At 33.3% G+C, this 20215-nt stretch overlaps 3 protein-coding genes across 3 annotated transcripts; 2 read left to right on the forward strand and 1 right to left on the reverse strand.

Annotated features, from left to right (window-relative positions):
• Positions 1–1958: 1958 nt before the first annotated feature.
• On the reverse strand, positions 1959–6482 carry LOC100806051 (uncharacterized). Its single transcript, XM_006587832.4, has 7 exons — positions 6036–6482; positions 4764–4914; positions 4548–4673; positions 4359–4439; positions 3101–3293; positions 2690–2960; positions 1959–2579 (listed from the first exon to the last, which is right to left on the reverse strand). Exons 1-7 carry the CDS (start codon positions 6409–6411, stop codon positions 2332–2334), a joined length of 1446 nt encoding a protein of 481 aa, XP_006587895.1. The 5' UTR covers positions 6412–6482; the 3' UTR covers positions 1959–2331.
• An 8678-nt stretch (positions 6483–15160) lies between these two features.
• LOC100806578 (uncharacterized) lies at positions 15161–15845 on the forward strand. The gene is made up of 2 exons (XM_006588282.1): positions 15161–15304; positions 15390–15845. Exons 1-2 carry the CDS (start codon positions 15161–15163, stop codon positions 15843–15845), a joined length of 600 nt encoding a protein of 199 aa, XP_006588345.1.
• A 1630-nt stretch (positions 15846–17475) lies between these two features.
• Positions 17476–18749, forward strand: LOC100807117 (calcium-binding protein CAST). Its single transcript, XM_003533598.5, has one exon. The coding sequence runs from the start codon at positions 17772–17774 to the stop codon at positions 18321–18323; it is 552 nt and encodes a 183-aa protein (XP_003533646.1). The 5' UTR covers positions 17476–17771; the 3' UTR covers positions 18324–18749.
• Positions 18750–20215: the final 1466 nt, after the last annotated feature.

Consider the following 20215-nt stretch of genomic DNA (forward strand, 5'->3'; position numbering starts at 1 on the left):
GGAAGTAGCAGTAACAGCAATTCAAATCAAAGAAAATTATGGTTGGTGTTAAAATATGACAATACCTAATAAACGGGTAATGGACAAAGGCAATCCACACATTAAAAACAAAAACATGCATAAAGTCATGGTTTTTATACAAATGTGTCAATGGGTAATGGACAACCAAAATTCATGCATGAAAAAATAAGTTGTGGTTTCTATACAAATGTGCCAGTTATTAACAAATGGCACTGGCAATTCATACATATAAAAAAAATTAAAAAGTTGAGGTTTTTATACAAATATATCAATGATTAACAAATGGTAATGTGGGCAATGGCAATTCATACATGATACTAGAATAAGTTTGTGGTTTTTACACAAACATGACACCGAGTATACACATCCCCAAATGTGAGGTAGTTGACAGTTGGCACTTCATTAAAATATATTTTATATTTTAATTTAATATTATTTTATAATATCTTAATTAAGTGTCAACTTTTTATTAAATATGTCTACCACCACCAAGGTAGGAGTTATTTAAGCGTGTTATCAAAGTCCAATTCCTGACAATGTAGATGAAAAAAACTATTAAAAGAGACAATTTTTTTTTGGATAATCTCATTGGAGACAAAGTTCATTTAAATAATCTCTGTCGGGGCATGTTTGGTACTATATGCTTATCTTAAAAAATTATACTTAAAAAGTTGACATTTCATTGAAATATATTTAATGAAGTGGCAACTTTTTATTGAATTTGCATGCACCGCACGTTTTAGATGTGCACCCCTGCAATGCTTCTCCAATACGACGATTCACACCTACAAAGCAAGAATCTTGCATGCTAAAATTAAAGCTGCAGCCAAACCAGACTGGTAAACAGCGAAGACCACGCGACCACTTGGACAATGATGAAGGAAAAAAAGGAAAGAGGGGAACCTTGGAGGGATCATAGGTGTAATATTGCAGAATTTGTGACGAACAAATCTCACGGTTTTGAAGCATCTTGACGACATTGATGTTGTTGTCGTTGTTGATGCCGTTGCCATTGTCACTCCCTCTTTTACTTGTCACCTCCTTCTTTCCATTCTCACAACTTCACCAAAAACATACTAGTCCATAGCTGTACGTACGTAGTACTACACAATCAACTCTTTCTCCTTTTATTGAATTTCTTTTCTTAAACATTTAAATCTTTACTGTTTCAAAAAAATAAAATAAAATCTTTCTTTGATTCATCATCAAGATATAACATAATATGATAAGATGCGAATATAGGATAAAAATATAATACTAAGATAAAAGAAAAATAAACTTTAATCTTATTCGTTTATTGAGTGCACGCCAAATAACAAATTAATAATATGATTTCTCTTTAAAAAATATTTAAATAATAACTATTTTATTTGTAATGTTAATTAATAATATACTTTAAATTTACATTTCAAAATAAGATAATACGTTGAAAACTGTTATATATTATATGTAAATCTTGTATATATTATACATAATAATATTATATCTATTTATAAATGAAGATAACAAACTATTAAAATTTAATTTAGACTGAGAGGGATTCAAATCTAGAGAAATTATTCAGCTAGTTACAGGAAAATCCACTTTCAAAAGATAGGATTTCTCAGTTATTACATATATATGATATATCCTCTAATTTGAGCTTCACGACGCTAAATGAAAAAGCCTTCTGTAGCATAAATTTGAATTGTAATTTTCTGTTTAATGAAATTAAGTATACACTAGGATATAGTTATAATTTAAATAATTAACATATAGATAGGCATAAAAGTTGCATATAAAAATAAAATATATTTTTAATCATATTCGATTTAATGATGGTTTAACCGTCTAATTTCAATTGAACCTTTCAATAGGTTGAACGACTAATTCGGTTTTTAAAACCTTACTACACCACCTACCAAAACGTGATCATAAAACTCTAAAAATTGAAAAGGTTGAAGAAAAACATTCAATATTCCATTGTATCATAAAATCGTAGCATAACAGCAGGGGTCTCAGTTCAGAAAAAAATATTAACTGCAGCATACAAGTAATATGCCTCAATTTTCAGTATTGATTGTACTATACAGAAACTATAAGGTCAAACTTCTAAAAGACCTAACAAAAGCATACACAAACTTTTCTTGAAACTTCTGGTTAATAGTCTTTTAACAGATTATCTCTTGCACAAATCCACAATTGCTAAGTGCTATGTAATAGTTTCACATCAACTAAGGTTAGAATGCTGAGGTAGCTTGGATCCAATACTGAAATGTTCCCATCATCAAAAGGGAAAAACCAAACACGGATAGGTTCCAACTTTTGTCATTAGTTTGACCATACATGAACAAGACCATGCCTGTTCCCAGTATAGATCTCATTTCTGTCTTCGTCATAAAAGAGGGCAGTGATGTCCTCCAAAGCCTCCGCAACTGGACTCCTCATTAGGCATGAATGACTTTTCTTGCAGCTGCAACCACTACTTCTGCACTCGTCCGCCTTGGCACTGCTACTTATTGCAGTTATTTTCGCCACACATTTCCCGGTCAAGATATTGCTGACATTAATGGAGCCAGCTGCACCAAGAAGAGAATTATAACGATATGAGATCACTTTTACAAATTAAGAGATGTTTATGATTACTCAATTCAGAAATCAAAGAAAAACTAAGCTTAAACATGATTACCAGTGCCTTCAATCCATTGATCATCAGAATCAGCCTTGCAGTAAGATATAATGAGATCCTGATCACTTGTTATGTATATGTTGTTCGTGTTGCAGTCTGGATGCCACAACTGGTGATCCTCAAATGAAGTAACAAGCTCCCCACGGAAGTTCCAAACAGAAACTGTTCGATTTCTGAAACTAAGGAACAACTGATTCTCGTACAGAAAGATAAATGCCGATGGAGTCATGAACTCCAATCTGCTTACTTCCATCAGCTCAGAACTACGAACCTAGGAACAAAAGGAATCACAAAACTGACATGAAAGTCATTATAAGGGAAAGGACACTAGAAATCACACACACACACACACACACACATAGGGAAGGGATCTAGACACATACTAAAAGAAAAAGGGAAAATGAAGCTTACATCAAGAATCTGAAGGTTCTCATTTTCTTGTTTGACTAGAAGCTTTTCATTAAATTGCTCTATGAAGTCCACCTTCTTATTCCGATGAAGTAGATGGTTGAACACTTTGAGAATTGTGCCATCTTCAATGGATATGATCTTCAGGGGAATATGACCGCTGGTTCTATTGTAAATTAATAACATGATGCCAGGGCTGTAACAAAATATCAAGTAATAATTATATAGGAAGATATCAAATAATAAAAGAAGAATTCATCAAAATAAAAAGAATATTATGAAGAGATCCTAAATTAAAAAAAAAAAAAAAAGAAAAAAAAAACAAGAGAGGAGAAAGAAATTCCTTTTATAAAAACCATGTACTGTACACCGAGTAGATCTACTTTATGATGAGATTTACACTCAACCAAACACACCAAAGTGTTAGCATAGATTATGATTGGTGAGTGAATCAAGAATTCAACCAAAGACAACCAAAGAGTATATAATGGAGGTTGGGCAAGGACATAAGGGGGTAAACAATTGCCTGATTTTAAGGTGGTGCAGGACTTTTATTTGTTTGAATTAGGAGGGATTGATGTCGTGTGGGGGTATGAGTGGCTTGCGAGCTTGGGGGAAATACAAGCTAATTTTAAAGAGCAAGTTGTTAAGATGGTGGAGGAAGGGAGAGTAGCAGAAATCAGTGGAGACGCTGTCCTTTCCAGAACTGCTGTGGCTTCCTGGATTATCACACATAAGGATATGGAATAAAGGGAAGTATTTCATCCTCATATTAAATAGTTAGTGCATTTCACCTTAGTCTTTTGTCTCCAATTGATTTTCCCTTTCAACAAAACCTTTAAATAGTTGAACAAAGAAACCTTTCTCTCATATTCACAAATGAGAAATTCAACCATAGCCAACTTATTCAGTGCTTAGGATTTCACCTTTCATGTAATAAACATGTTTGGGTGGTGTGATGCAAAATATATCTAAAGGAGAATCCAAAATGACCCAAGCATTTCAACAAGCGAATTGAATCTGTAAAATCTTATTGCAAAATTATGACCACCCCAACTGTCAGTCAAAAAATAAGGACCTGAATATTTTTTTCAAGTGAACAATAATATGGTAACTATATTGCAAAGAGTAAAAATGAATAAGATCAAATTACCCACAAGACGATCATGCCCATGACTTGACAGAATTTATTTAGTAAATAGGGTTTTTGCAGAAACTGCAACTACAAAGCAAAAAATCAAACTGACAAAAGAGAAAGTACCTGATCTTGATTTCTTGAACATTCCTATCTGAAATCGAATATAGCAGGGTGTAGTTCTTAAGATCAAAGACCTTGTAAATACTGACACAATTGGAAGAAAGTGTGTTAGATAGAATAACCAACCAGCAGAGCAAAGCACTTACATAACAGTAGAAGTGGAAAAGAAAGATAAGAGGATGAGGAAGGTACCAATCTTGTGCAGAGTAAGTTAGGACCTTTCCGTTGACATCATCAAACTCAACAAATCCAGGCCATTTCAAAGATTCAGATTGGAAAAGAGGAAACCCAGCATCCGGCTTGCCTCTTCGTATGTATCTAAGAACATAAATGAAAGATCATGTAAGCAAAATAAGTTTTAAACATCAAAGAGGAGGATTTGGATGGACAGACACAGAATGCACTCACTCAATCTTTGTGGATCTGCATTTCAAAGAGCAGAAGTTCTCAGAAGCATAAACGGATACTGTGATGAGTGAGTCGTTGTTCTTATTATAGAAGAGGCTCCGAATGACTTCATCAGGGCAAACATTCAAAAAGCAAATCCTCTCATCGGTTTCTGCATGGAATTCTCACACAAAAGCCCAATTTCATGGTTTCTATAAAATATGATAATGACTAACTAACGGAAAGCAGTAAAGGCAATTCATACAAAAAAAAACATGGTTTGTGTACAAATGACTAACTAATAAATGGGTAAGCGACACAAGAAATCTGTACATTAAAAACAAAAATAAAAATTCATGGTTATTATACAAATGTGTCAATGGTTAACAAATGGATAACAGGCAATGCAAGTCATACGTGAAAAAAAATAAAAAAGTTAGGGTTTTTATACAAATGTGCCAATTATTAACAAATGGACAATGTCAATTCATATATGAAAAACATCAAAAGTTGTGGTTTTTACACAGACATGACAATGACTAATAAATGGGTATCAGCAATGGAAATTCATACATGAAAGAATAAAAAGTTCAGTTTTTACACAATGATTAATAAATGGGTAGTGGGCAATGGAAATTTATACATGAAAGAATCAAAAGTTGTGGTTTTTACACAATTATGACAATGATTAACAAATGGGTAATGGGTCATGGGCAATGGCAATTCAAACATGAAAGAATCAACACTTGAGGTTTTTACACAAATGTGCCCATGATTAAGAAATGGGTAATGGGTGGAAATTCATACATGAAAGAATCAAAAGATGAGGTTTTTACACAAATATGACAGCGATCAACACAAATGAGTAATGGGCAATGACAATTCATACATGAAAGAATCAAAAGATGAGGTTTTTATACAAATATAACAAGATCAACAAATGAGTAATGGGCAATAGCAATTCATACATGAAACAATCAACACTTTAGGTTTTTACACAATGTGCTCATGATACCAAATGGATAAAGAGAAATGACAATTCACACATGATAGAATCGGAGATATAAGTTGGGTTGGATGATTAAGGTGGAAGGGAAGATGGGAAAGGTCGGGGCTTCGATCCCTCTGCTAACAAAAACTAACTATACTAACAATTAACATTTGCCGGAAAAAAAACACGGTACAATCCAAAGCTTTGATTTTTTTTACAACGATCAATAAACAGGTAATGGGCAATGGCAATCGACACCTAAAAAAACAATCCAGAATCATAGTTCTTGGGGGCAACCTCACCTCTACTAAAAGCTGCACACAAACCAGAATGGTAAAGAGCAAAGACCACGTTTTTTGCAGCCACAATTTCCACAACTTTAGTTCTTTTCATCAAGAAGGGCCAAAGGGAAGAGCGAGTCTTGGAGGGATCATGAGTGTCGTATTGGTGCGTCAAGCGCATTGAGCGGAATCTGTGAGAGGCAGTGACAGAAGCAAAAGCTCGATGAGGCTTCGAGCAAATCTCACGGCTCTGAAGCTTCTTGATGACATTGGTGTTGTTTTTGTTGTTGTTGTTGTTGTTGTTGTTGATGATGATGTTGACATTGCCTTTGCCACTCCCTCTTCTGCTTGCTACTATGCGTCGACCACTATAACCTCCACGCATCCTTCCTTCCATTCTCAGAGTCACCGCTTCACAAGAACATCTTTCATCACTGCGGATTCATATCATAGCTTTGTAGCAGTAATAATAATAATAATTGTATATGGTAGCTGTAATTAATACATATGAATAAAAATATACCAATGTATTCAGGAAGTCTTTAATACATTGAATTCTCTTGTGTATTGAATTCTCTTTGGATAAGGAATTTTAAAATTTTATGAAATTTAAAATGTTTAAAATTTGAAGTGTTTTGATTTTAATTTTTTTTTTCAAATATTTTGTTTGCATAAATTAATTTAAATTTCTTTACTTTTAAATTCTTTATTTGGATAGGACAATTTAATTTTTTCCATATGTAAAATTTCAATTTTATATTTTAAATAGATGAAATTTTAATATTAAACTTTATAAAAAATAAATACAATCTAATTTTGAAATATTAATTAAAAAATATTTTTCAATTTTTAATAATTTAAAAATACAAAATATTGATAATTTTAATTAGGATTACTTTGTCTGACCAGAATCAGTGATGCTTTTAAACCGACATCAACCAAGATTATTTTTCGGTCGACATCAAATAGGGTTTGTTTGTCTAAGTATGTCGGGAATATTTGTTAGCTGATGTTGGCCATGACTATTTTTTTGCTAATGTTGGTTAAGTCTATTTTTCAGCCGATGCTGGCTAGTTTTTTTTACCAACGTCGACTAGGGTTTGTTTGGCCGACACCGGTTAGAGTCTTTTTGAACGACATTGACCAAGACCATTTTTAGCCAATGTCGGCCTAAAAAATCCTAGCAAGTGTTGACAAAAAAATCCACCCAATATCGGCTAAAAAATAGCTTGGTTGATGCTAACTAATAGAACCTACCCGACATCGGCCGAAAAAAATCATTGGTCAACATTGGCTGAAAAATCCCTAGTCGAAGTTGATTAAAAAATAGCCCTGACCAATGTCGGACAAAAAGCCCTACCCAACATCGGCTATAAAATAGTCTTGCCTGATGTTGACTAAAAAATAGCTCTGAGCGATGTCGACCGAAAAAACTCTAGTGGATGTCGACTGGAAGAACCTAGTCGATGTCGACTAAAAGTAATCATGCCCGATGTCGATAAAAAATACCTAGCTAGTGTTAGCAAAAAAAACCCTAGTCAACATCAACTAAAAAACCTTACTAATGTGGTTAAGAAATAACTCTGGCTGATGTTAGCCAAAAAATTCTAGTCGATATCAGCAAAAAAAATCCTAACAGATATCGGCTAAGAAAATCTAGTTGACATAAGTCAAAATACCGTAGCTAACATCGGCTGAAAAATAACCCTAGCCGATATTGGCTAAAAATAGCTTTGGCTGATGTTGGCTAGAAAAACCTAGCTAACATCAGCTAAAAAATCCTAGTAAGTGTCTACTAAAAAGTTAGTTATGACCGATAAAATCTAGTCAATGTCGGCCAAAAAAATCATTGGTCAACATCAACTAAAAAAACCTAGATGACAACGGCAAAAAAAATCCTTAACCGACGTCAGCAAAAAATTCTCATGACTGATGTCAGTGAGAAAATAACCCTAACCAACATCATCTAAAAAAAATCTTAGTCGATATTGACAAAAAATAGCTTTGGTTGATATCATACAAAAAACTTTGGTTACCCGTAATTGCTAGTGTTGAACGAGAAAGAGTCGTGAGTAAGAACGTGAGTTAAAGTGAATATCTCCGAGAAAAGAATTTCAATCCTATATTTTTTGAGAGAATTTGAAATCCCACTATTTTAGTCAATCAAAATAATTCATAAAATACCAAAAATTAAATTTCCTTTCAAATATTTTATCCAAATAAGTTATTTTATCATAAATTCTTTTAAATTCCTTGAAAAAAATAAATTGTGCTAGATTACTCCATCCAAACATATACTTAATTTTTACTGATAAGGTTTTGCATATTTAATTTAATTAACATACATAAGAGATAATAAACAACAAAACAATTTACAGCATCATATCTTGCGAAAAACTATTCACAAAAACAAAGATATTTCAAATAAAAAATTAATAAATTGACATGAAATCATTTTTTCTTAATTAGAGTCTCGAGTTCAATATACAATTACCATAACTATTAGACAAAAGAATTTTGTTTCCCATAAAAGATTCATATAATCTAGACCAAAATAAAAATAATTTTTAATTGTTATAATAAAAATTAATTAATTTTTTTATATGTTAATCTCGATTAAAAATGATTTATCAAAATCGGTTTCTCAATAATTAAAAGATAAAATGAAATATAAAGTAGTTTTTTTTTTCTACCCTTGATCTTGTCCAATGTTAATGATAATATTTATCTAACATTTTTTTATTAAATGTTTTATATAATAAAAAAAACATCTTAACATTTTCAAACAAATAAAATGCAAAAGTAATGTGATATTATGTGTATAAATATCATCATCTAATATTATTTATCTCTATTACTTCTTTTTTTTCTTTTTTACCGTTGAGCTTTATTCAACTCAGATTTCATTGAATGAGAAAAGAGAAAGTTGTGTTTTGAGGGGGAGAATGGTGTAGCCTTGTTGCATCTCCCATTGTCGAGGAGCATACTACCACTACGGCTCCATAGTACATACTACCCGGATTGGGAGAAAATACTCTAGCAATTTCAATCTCACTTGTAGATTTGCTATTTTCTCTGAAGCAATTTTTGACATTACATTATTTAGTCTTCATAAATTCTATCATGAGTGCCAGTTCATGTTCATTCCATCTGCTTAAGCCACCTTCACTTCTTGAACCCATTAATCCCACAAAACAGCAGATATAAGTTTTCCATGTAATTGGATTGCAACTGAGTGAGATTTTCTGCTCCATGATTTCAGCCAAGAAGTCCAAATGGACCTCAATGGAATGTCCCCGATGGTAACTTGGTCCCAACACCCCATATAATTGACCCGGACAATATCAACAGATACCCCATAGCATAACCCTCAAGTATGTGCGACCCAACACTATCATTGTTTTGCTTCACATCCCTTGACCTGCCGCACATAAGAAGACTTGCTCCAAGTGTTGCCACCTCTTTTGCACTCTGCACGGCTAAGGATAGTGATGCTTTGTTGGATTTTACGTGGCGAGAACTGGCTAATTCATTAGAGTACTCTGTCACAAGACCCACAATTATATGTTTACATACCGCACGTTGTGTATATTTCGACAAGATCGAAGAAAAAGGAACCCAGGAGCAACAAAGGGACAGGGACCAGGGGCACTAATGGTGCTACCCAACAGGCCATTCACATTACACTCGGTTGAAACACACAATGTTCCAAGGAATGAGGTGAAACAACTTCTCAACAGCTGAGCTACACACTCATTGCTATGTTTAAACACAGAACGGGAACCTGATACAACAATGAAGTTGTGCCAGTGGCGACCCTTTTGGGCCCACAGAGAGCCAATTACAGGCATACTAGGCCAAGGGCAACCTGATGCACAGTTTTCCAAAGCTGCTCCAGTAATAGCATGCATGTACTCCTGGCTTTTGTCAAGTTTAAAAGTAATGGATAAACTGACGAGAGCTGCCATTGGTAGAGGAAGCATTACCGGTGCACCACCTACCATACAACAAAAATGTAACTCGTAAGCAATATAAATACACTATCATTGGATTGCTTAATCTCAAGTATCCCTATTAATTATAAGAAGGGATTAGAAAACAATTAAGTTTGAAGATTTATGTCAGTAAGGACTAAGTTTAAAGATCTCACTAGCCAAGAGAAGAACCAGCTACTTAAGATATCCACCATTCTCAGCAAAGCCAATCAATAAATATAAAAAGTTTTAACCCTTTCATGTTTTTAGGGCATGTTTGATTAAATTGAGACTTGAGAGGTTTACCACTGAAAAATCATCACTGCATAGTAAAGGAAACTATTATGGTGTAATAATTAAAACAAGGACTAGAAAACATTGAATGGTCTCTAATATGATGAGTGTTTTGTACTTTTTTTTTTTAATTTAACATTTTTGTTAGGCATTACTAGATTATTTACATTGATGAAAAATGACACATTTCAGCATTGATGTGAGACTGAAGGAGCAGAGCTTGAAACATCATTATTTGACAATACTGCCATTTTCAGAATTTGCTTCTCTCTATCCACCAGTATTGTCAATGGAAAATAGCAGCAAGACAAAACTGCAAATTATACTAAAAAGACCTGCAGAACATAATTTTTAAAAAAGTAAAAAAACACAACACTAACAGCTTATATCAAGAAAAATATTTTCTTACCAAATATAACTCTCCAAAAGTATTACAAACATAAATATAAATGCCTATAAATGCAGAGCTTGAAAAATTTAAAAGAACCGATTCTCATAAATGCAGTTTGAAGAGGAAAGGGGAAAAAGTTCCATCTATAAGTGCATGCATGTATCATGTGTGATGTTTTTACGAGACTCAATAGAAATCCATACAAATCAAACAGTTATATTAAAATAATGAACCAGGAGAGTACCAGAAGAACGGTTTGGAACCTCAACGCCAACATGAGTTAATATAGCTTTCATTTCTGATTCAATTGATTGAATAAATGCTGCTGGACTGGGCCAATCTGTTCCATTCATTGGAACTAGTTTCCATACACCACGAGTAACTTCTGAAGAAAAGTAATCAATAATAGCAGCAAGCGACGCCGGAAGAAAATCAACAAGGTTTCTCAGACCTGCAAGTGAATGGCACATAAGAGTTAGAGTGATTAAATGAAGGTAGCACCAGAACATTACAATGGTTTTGGCAATTCAGCAAAATTTTAACATTACAATCTTAAAATTAAAAACAGGGATGGAATAATGAAACTAAACAGGAGTTAGTACAATGGTTTTGGCAATTCAGCAAAATTTTAACATATCCAGAACATATTGACAAAAGAGTTGGAATGATTTAATTATCATCTATTAAAAAAGACACAAGAAAGGTGGGACCAATTGATGGATTCAAAAAGCTTATTGAGAAGTAAAGCTAGCATCTAGCCAACCTGTGGTCAATTTTCGTGATGAAATCCTCCCGTGAACACAAGCAGTTAAAATTGATTCAAGGACAAAAGGAAGAGCTTCCAGTACTTCTCATGCAGGAAGCATGGGTCTTGGAAAAGTATCTTCACCAGAATTCATGAGGGAACTACATGCATTACTGCTATTAGTAGTCGGTGATGAAGAATTACTTGATGAATTTCCAGCTTTGGTTATCTTCTGGTAAATCATATTAGCAGTTTGATGAATGGAATTTCCAGTAGAAATGCCAGAAAGGGCTGAAGCAACACAAGATTTGTGTTGGCAATACAAGGCCCGTAATTTTGGAAACGAATCAATATATACAGGTTTAACAGATGCAGAATCAGAGAGACTTGGATTGCTTTTCAGTTTATCTTGGGAAAACATGACACGAGTATTGTGCAATGACAAAATATACTCCAAACCTCCAGCAGTCCAGCTGCAACTCCTAATTCCGTGATGCACAGTGGGTCAAGAGGGGGTCTACAGAATTTCCATAAACGAATAAGGAAAAGAAAGGCTAAAGAAAAGGCCATATATGTTGATGTTGAGGAGCACTCATCGCCAGTGCTATGCGAAGTCGGTTTAATTGAGCCAAATGTCTCACAAAGTGGTAATAAAGAAGCAGCAATTGCAGGGACCTTCACAAAGAATTTCTGATAAAAAATTTGACATTAACATGTGACTGGAAAAGAAATTAAATGAAGTTTGTGCACTAATAGCTTAGAAATGGTCCATGAATTAGACAACTATCTAAGGTTGTTTTAACTTTCTTAGAATATGAGTTTGAGCTTAACTCAACTCTAAAAGCTAGTTCATAAGATGAGGTTGTCCCCCACTTATATACTCTATATTGATCTTATCTCTAGCTAATGTGGAACTTAAATTTTTTCCAATACACTCACTCATTCCCAACGCTTTTGGGTTTGGTGTGTGGATAACATGGTGGGTGGTCCTTTGAATGGATCTAGGATAGGTTCTGATAACTCAAGTTTCACATCGGCTAGAAATTATGCTAAGATAGAATATATAAGTATGGGACAACCTTTAGAGCTAGTTTTTGGGGTTGAGTTAGATCAAAACTCACATTCTAAAATGTTATTAAAGTCTACTGCCTTTCAATGTTGCCTCATGTCTCTGTAATTCTCTTTCCCACCTTCATTTTTATCTCTACAAGAATTCTCTTCAAACTTAGTTTAGAAAACAAAATTGAAGTCCATAATTATAATTTCAACAGCTGGAAGAACATAAAATTAATCTTCCTCCTTGGTATTACTCAGAATGGGAGGTGAAGTGGATATAGGCGCATAATTGTGGCTGGTAATTGCACTTTTGAGCATCTAGGTAAAGAATTGGAAAGGGTTTTATTAAATTGTTTTCCAACCATGGAAGTTGGAATTTTTATAAAGAATTGAATTTTCCCATTCTAAAAGGCATTGATAGTTCAATTCTGATTCCAAGGTTGATTTGGAGCCCAATTCCAAGCACCAAACAAGGCCTAACATTTTCAAAAGTTGCCGACTGCTGCTGAGTAGACCCAAAAATTGTACATCCTCATAAATTTGTACAGCCATCAAACAAATTATTGAAGTGATTCACTTACTACACCATATAAAGAAAGTATATGAATAGTATCGATAGAGGAAGTGCCACGGAGGACAGCACTTAGCATGGGCACATTATCGACCAAAGGGCTCCGAGATCCAGAATGACTAGGTGGTACCCGAAGCAAGAAGCTTGACCACATGGTGAACCACATGTTCTTGCCAAGGAGACAAACTTTAACATCAGATGATCAGAAACAATAAATGACAAGGGACACACAATTCAAGAATGCAATACCAAGAACTGAGTATTCGCACATTAATCCACAAGCCAGTACAACCAAAAGACATTCAACGATCAAAAGCTGATGGATGACGCGATATTTTTCTGCTGGACATGGCTTAAAAATATGGAAAAAGGATTTGACATTCCTTTTCATTCATGGTCTAGCAATATCAGGGCTGGGTTTTGTATTCGGGGGGGGATTGGTCTATTGTTTCTTTTTGTGGTTGGTTATCTAGTTACATTCAGATCTATGGCTGCCTAATTCTTGCACTACAGCTTGTATTAGGACACCATAGCTCTGCACATAGTCAATCAAGGATGTAAATACAACAGTAAAACTCAAAAAAATCTGATGGGAGTAGAGTTAATCCGAGTTTTGTCATTAGTCGTCACTGCATATAGTACAAAAAGCATGGCAACTTTTTTCCAGTTTAGAGGAGAGGAGAAAAAGTAGGTTCAAAATCAGTAAAACTCACAATCCAGGTCCATGATTTCTTCAAGTGTTTAGGACAAACCAAAGGATTGAATTAAAACTAAATATCTGTACTGTGTACCATGTTCTTCAATTCTATTATTTGGGCAGGTCAACAATAAGATATAGAATACTTAAGTGAAAAACAAATGAGGGTACAATAATTCAAAATATGGTTGGAAACCAATGAACAGCCTAATAATCTGCATCACATGTATTTGAATCAATGTGGGGACTAGTCCCACATAATTTTGTTTTATTGGAAACGTGTAATAGCATCATTTTTAGATGTATGGTATGGTTGATTAATTGGAGAAGGTAGGTATATTTCCTCTTCAGAAAACTTTGACAAATTCAAATCCTTTGCTAGTTTTGATTAGTCACTGGTGTTAATCATAAGAAACCCTGAAGCTTAAACAAATCAAGAGTGATTTTTTTTGTCAATCCACAAGCAATCCAAGGTTTTTTCTCACTAGCCAAAATAATTAAATAAGTTTGGATTTCATACTCTCTTTTCTATTTTGAATTGTGTGCATAGACACACAGATGTACACCTCTGTCCTGAAATATGCTGCGTAATATGTGAAAACTAAGGGTTATACTACTGTTACACAGAACCCAATACTCCATAATGCTTACATTCAAATACAGTTGGTTGAGGAGAAAAGTTGTCAAGTGGAACTCTTAACAACTAAACCTCCTCACAGAACATTTGCTGTCCAGGTAAGCCAGATGCTCAACAAACCGAAACTCTTAATATTTGGTGAACTATTGCACTGTATTTAATCATTACACAATGTATTTGTATTACCTATATCTTCTTGTTAACTATCATGTTATATTATACATTATAATATAAGATAATATAAACTTAAGTATCTTCTTTTTTGTTCAAGAAGATCATTAATTAGTAGTTTAATTTTTGTAATTGCAGTTTGATATATCATAAATATATTTTTCTTTAACTGAAACTTTATAGACAAGGGAAATAGAGCAAGCAAAGAGATAAAAAAAAGAAGACGACGACTTTGACAGTTTTATCTTAGATCTCTTGTCCATCATATCACACAAGAAATATCTCGAAACCTTATATATTGTTATTTATAAAAATACATATATCTCAAGGATAGTTAATGGACAATGAGAGTAGATTCTTGAAATTAGAGCTTGCTTTAGACTTTCCCAAAATATGTATAATATCGACCAGGATGCATTATTGATTATTGTCCTCAGTTTCAAAGAAACTAAGAATGTGAATATTAAAAATGGAAAATTTGATGAACATTGAACATGCATAATGGTTAGTAATTATTCTGAATTTGAACATGCATATCTCATCTGATATGCACTTACTACGTATTTAATATTTTTTATTTGCATGATGGTGTAGATCCCCACTAGGCACAATGAAGAAGGGATCTGCTGGCTGCAAAGGAAGCATTGTGTGCCTGATGGTAGCATTATGTGTAGCGATTGCACTTGTATTGTTAGGGGTGATCTTAGCATTGACAGTGTTCAAACCAAGGCACCCCATTACCAATGTGGATTCAGTAAGGCTTCAGAACATGAGCTTGGGCATGGACATGTTTAGCATGAGTGTAAATGTGAACTTGACATTGGAAGTGGATGTTTCAGTCAACAACCCTAATAAACTTGGATTCAATTACTACAATAGCTCTGCCCAACTTGACATTGGAAGCTCCTATCCCCAATGGAGACATATTAGCTGAGGAGATTAAGGGACTCAACTTGACACTCACTGTTATGGCTGATCGTTTGGTCTCCAATTCTAAGGTCACCAAGGATGTTGCATTGGGTTCATTGCCCCTCAACACCTTAGTGAGAATTTTTTCCCAAGTCAACGTCTTAGGGTTTATTAAATTCTATGTGGCTTCCACCTCATCTTGTGATTTCACCCTCAATCTTTCCTATAGAACAATAGTGAACAAAAAGTGCCAAGAGAAGACAGATTTTCTGGTTGATTTGTTCGGTTTGGAGAAGGGAGAAAAGATTCAAAGAAAAGAAATTGATGTAAGGAAGGAAAGAGCTTATTGGATATCGATCTATTTTCCCTCAACTTCCACATATTGATATAATATGTATTTCTTGTTTTATTTTATTTTAAAAATCCAAAAATGATGTGAAGAAATTGATGTAGAAACATTGTGCCATCCAATAGATAAAGGGAGAGAAATGTTATTTACACGTCAAAACAATTATATCACACTTGCACCTTGTTTGAGAAATAAAACGTACGTGAAGAAAGTAGTACTAATTAGAACGTCTTTTTTTTTTTTTCTTTCAGTAAAACAAATAAAAACACCTGTTTTATTTTATAATAAATGCTTACTACACTGGTTAGAAATCATCAATTTTAATAAATCTCATTTATTTTTTTAATGTGCTAACTTATATTAGATATTTATTTTAGTTAGATAATTATTTTTTATTATTTTACTATCGTCTTAATACTGAATTTGATAATATTAGCATGAAAAAAATATTTTATTTGATGATTAAAATAAAAAATTTAATTTAATCAAATGAGTTTGGTGTGGACGTGACCACCTCACAATCTCACATTGGACTTAGTCAAGTTTGTTTTCAAATATCCTATGAGACAATTGTCGACAACAAATTATTTTCAAATTACGTTTGAAAATAAGATATTCTAGAACGAGTTGAAAACAGATAAAAGATAAAGATATGATCAAGTCAATAGAGGCTAAAAAGAGTTGTTTTATTTTATAGGATTGCATGAGTTTAATACCAGAAATTGATCTTGATATGGATACGCTCACACAACTGAAAAAAAAATTGATGTTTCAAGAATTTTAATATATCCAAGTACACGATTTAAATTTTCTTTACTTATTATTGTTGAAGTATAATTTGATAGCAAAATAGATATTTTATTTTGCTTTAAGGAGTATGAACAGTTCCTTTTAAGTTTTAACGATCAAAAGTAATTAGCACGCTTAATTATGTTCACATTTAAAAGTCTGAGTTCTGAAATCTCAATAGGCGTATTGCAACTGGGATGCAATTTCTTAGATGGAAATTCGGAGTAATTTTGTATGTAATTTTAATATTATTTTCTAATTAAAATTGAAATTTTATTTCAGTAGGTATACAATAAAAGTTTACATTCAGTGTGAAGTAGTATGAACATAGATTCCTGAAGTAAGACATTAATTTTGATGGAGAAGAAGTGAAGAACAGTGGAACCAAAAATACCTAAAAAAACTGTATCTAAATTTTGTTTTTAAAGCATATTCATTTGAATCTCAGATACATGAATCTAAAAGAGACTCCTATTCCTATTATATAGGCCCTTCATAGCTATCAAATCTCATTCTTAAATCTAATCTTTACACTTGCCTGTGTTCAACAGCCAGTTCTCCAAATACAGCCGTCGTTGTGAACCATTTTTAATTAATGCAATCACTCACCAGTTGAATTTTTCCATTCCTCTCTTTTATTTATTTAGCCTATATTATAGTAATTTATTAAGAAGACAAAGGTATATAGAAATTTAAAAGAACACAGATTTTATGCAAAGAACTCTTTAGCACGTTACTAATAATTGCATATGACAAGATTATTAGAAGACAATATTAATAGAGAGAAATAATTACAGAAGAAGAGATAATAAAAGAGATGAGTTTTATTTTTTAAGAAATAAAAATAATATTAATAATTAAGAGAAAATAATAAAATAGAAAAATTATTGAGGGCTGCTTAGGACTCTTAAGAAGAGCATGCACATGTTAATTAACTCACACACATAATAAGGTATGAAATGGAGAATGAAGAAACGGTCGTTGAGAAACGCAAAGGAAGGAAGAGTCCCATTTGGCAGGCCACCGAACACGCATTGTCTCATATAAAATAGCACAAGATGGAGAAGAAGGAAAAAAATTAAGGAACATTGCTACAAAAACAACACATTCTATATATAAAAAAACACACAATTCCGATAACATTATTCCCAGCCATCGCAAGCTGCATTTGGGGATGGTAATGGGACAACAGAAAATCGCCCTCGCCCCTCCCTCTTCGTCCTTCCGCCTCCGCAGCCGCAGCCTCAACTCCCTCCGCCTCCGCCGCATCTTCGACATGTTCGACAAGAACGGCGACGGCACCATCACCGTCACGGAGATCAGCCAGGCGCTGAGCCTCCTCGGCCTGGACGCCGACGTGGCGGAGCTGGAGTCCATGACGAAACTCTACATAAGACCCGGCAACGAGGGACTCACGTACGAGGATTTCATGGCGCTGCACGAGTCGCTGGGTGAGACCTACTTTGGGTTGGTCCAGGACGAGGAGGAGCAGCAGCAGGATTCGGATCTGTGGGAGGCGTTTAAGGTTTTCGACGAGAACGGCGACGGTTACATCTCCGCCAAGGAGTTGCAGATGGTGCTGGGGAAACTTGGCTTGGTTGAAGGAAATTTGATGGACAATGTTCATAGGATGATTGGATCTGTCGACACCAACCACGATGGTCGTGTTGATTTCGATGAGTTTAAGGAAATGATGCGCGCCACTATTGTCCCGGCCAGTGCTTGATTCACTACCGGATTTGGCTTCTTACGATCACTCATCCAATTCAAAATGCTTCTAACTTTTTTGGTTTCATACATACATAGTTATCTTTTCATGGAAATAAATAATAATTCTGTTCCAGATGTTAATACTTTAATTTTCTTAGGAGAGATTGAAATCTCGGTTTAATTTCAAGGAATTCGATCGATCAATTCAGGTTCTGTCATTGCAATTTGTTTCTTAGGTTTCCTTTCAATTAGTTTGATTGCGGGTATATATGAATGAATGTTGTATGCTGTTCAATACCAGCTCTTCATATTACCCTCCCATATAATATGCAGCCTCTTGATCAAAAGTTTTCATATATATATGGTACACATGTAAACGATTTTATAACAACCAATGGAGTTAAGCTAAAATATACTCGTAGTACTTTTGTTCTCGTCTTAATTATTATTATTTTTTTATTTCAGTTTAATTTCCTAAATTTAAAAAGCTTTATTTTGGTGTATCTTTGTTTCTATTATACTTAAATTCATTCTTCCATTAATATATTTTACACTAACTTGGTCAAATAGAGATACTTAATTGATAAAATTTAAAAAACTTTTTAAACTTAAAACGACTATACGACTGAAAAATAAAGATGAGAAATTAAAAGTGTATTTTAGTCAATTTAATAAATAAATAAATATTGAATTTTTTTTGGACCACCATGACTAGAACAATAGAATTGTCAAATGGACACACAGAATTTGACACACCGATGGACCAAATGGTGAAAATAGACCGGCATAGTTTGACCCGAAATTCTATAGGCCATGTTTTGTTGGCTTGTCGAGTTGGATTAATTTATTTTTTATGCTTAAATTTATATTAATTTTAAAAAGAAAAAAAATGCCTAACCAAATATGCAAGCGAGTGTTCAGGCCAATAATTTACAAGGTTGACCAAGCTTGTTGGGCTAAACCAATTTTTACAAATCTAGGTATAAGTATTTATCAATTTTATTAATAATTAATTTTTTTTTAATAATTTAACTAATTATATTTTAGTGGATATTTTTTTTTCAAGTTTCCATCACATTTTTTTAATGATGTATAAAAATATTTATATGTATATGGATTTTTAAATCGCATAATATTACTAATAAGTTACCTATACATAATATTAAAAAATTATCACTACTTATATTTGAAAATAATATTATTTTGTTTTAAAATATAAAAAATTAGGGGCTTGAACTTTAAAGGGGACTTTCTCATTAACTTTGAGGCAGACACGTATACACGTGGAGCGCGCATACAGCTTATGAACATTATACAACAATAATTAATTTTGTTTGATGGCTTTCATTAGATAGATCTTGAAAGTAGCTCGTTCTTTTAAGTATTTGAAAAAAAAATATTATCTTAAATGCCCGGGCCATTTTTGGGTACAGTGTTTGCATATTTGAATATAAAGCTATAGGCTTATAGCCGTTTAGGACAGTCACCCTAAAAAATTATAAATATATATTTTGATGGGATATTATAACATTCTTTTGGATCTCATTTTTTTTTCTTTTTTTTATCGCATCATTATCATATCCATTATTTTTTTTATCTTTTTTTCTTTCTATTTTTTCCTCAATCTTTTCATCACCTTAATTAATCTACCTCAAAATAGGACGGACATTTAAATTATCACTCACAAAAAAAAGGGGACAAAAAAAAGGACATTGATGAAAACTAATCAACTCTATTATAAGATCAGTATTTTGTAAAAAAAAAAATAATATTAATTAACAATTTTAAAAGCATAATTGTTATCATATGAAATCGAAGACACATGAGTAAATATTAATCGCATTACGTCAAAGCCTTTCGGTTATGCATTCTTGATCCTCCCCTCCCTTTTGCCTCTCTTGTACAGGG

The sequence above is a fragment of the Glycine max genome, chromosome 9 (assembly GCF_000004515.6).
Source record: "Glycine max cultivar Williams 82 chromosome 9, Glycine_max_v4.0, whole genome shotgun sequence".
Taxonomy (NCBI): Eukaryota; Viridiplantae; Streptophyta; class Magnoliopsida; order Fabales; family Fabaceae; genus Glycine; species Glycine max.

Bases quoted from the DNA above. Each gene is read 5' to 3' on its own strand.
- LOC100806051 (XM_006587832.4), bottom strand. From the start codon at position 6,411: ATGGAAGGAAGGATGCGTGGAGGTTATAGTGGTCGACGCATAGTAGCA. The intron at 4,674-4,763 runs GTGAGTGCATTC...TTATGTTCTTAG, and splicing joins TGCAGATCCACAAAGATTGA to ATACATACGAAGAGGCAAGC. The intron at 3,294-4,358 runs GTACTTTCTCTT...ATTTTGTTACAG, and splicing joins GTTCAAGAAATCAAGATCAG to CCCTGGCATCATGTTATTAA.
- LOC100806578 (XM_006588282.1), top strand. From the start codon at position 15,161: ATGAAGAAGGGATCTGCTGGCTGCAAAGGAAGCATTGTGTGCCTGATG. The intron at 15,305-15,389 runs GTAAGGCTTCAG...TGGATGTTTCAG, and splicing joins CCATTACCAATGTGGATTCA to TCAACAACCCTAATAAACTT.
- LOC100807117 (XM_003533598.5), top strand. From the start codon at position 17,772: ATGGTAATGGGACAACAGAAAATCGCCCTCGCCCCTCCCTCTTCGTCC.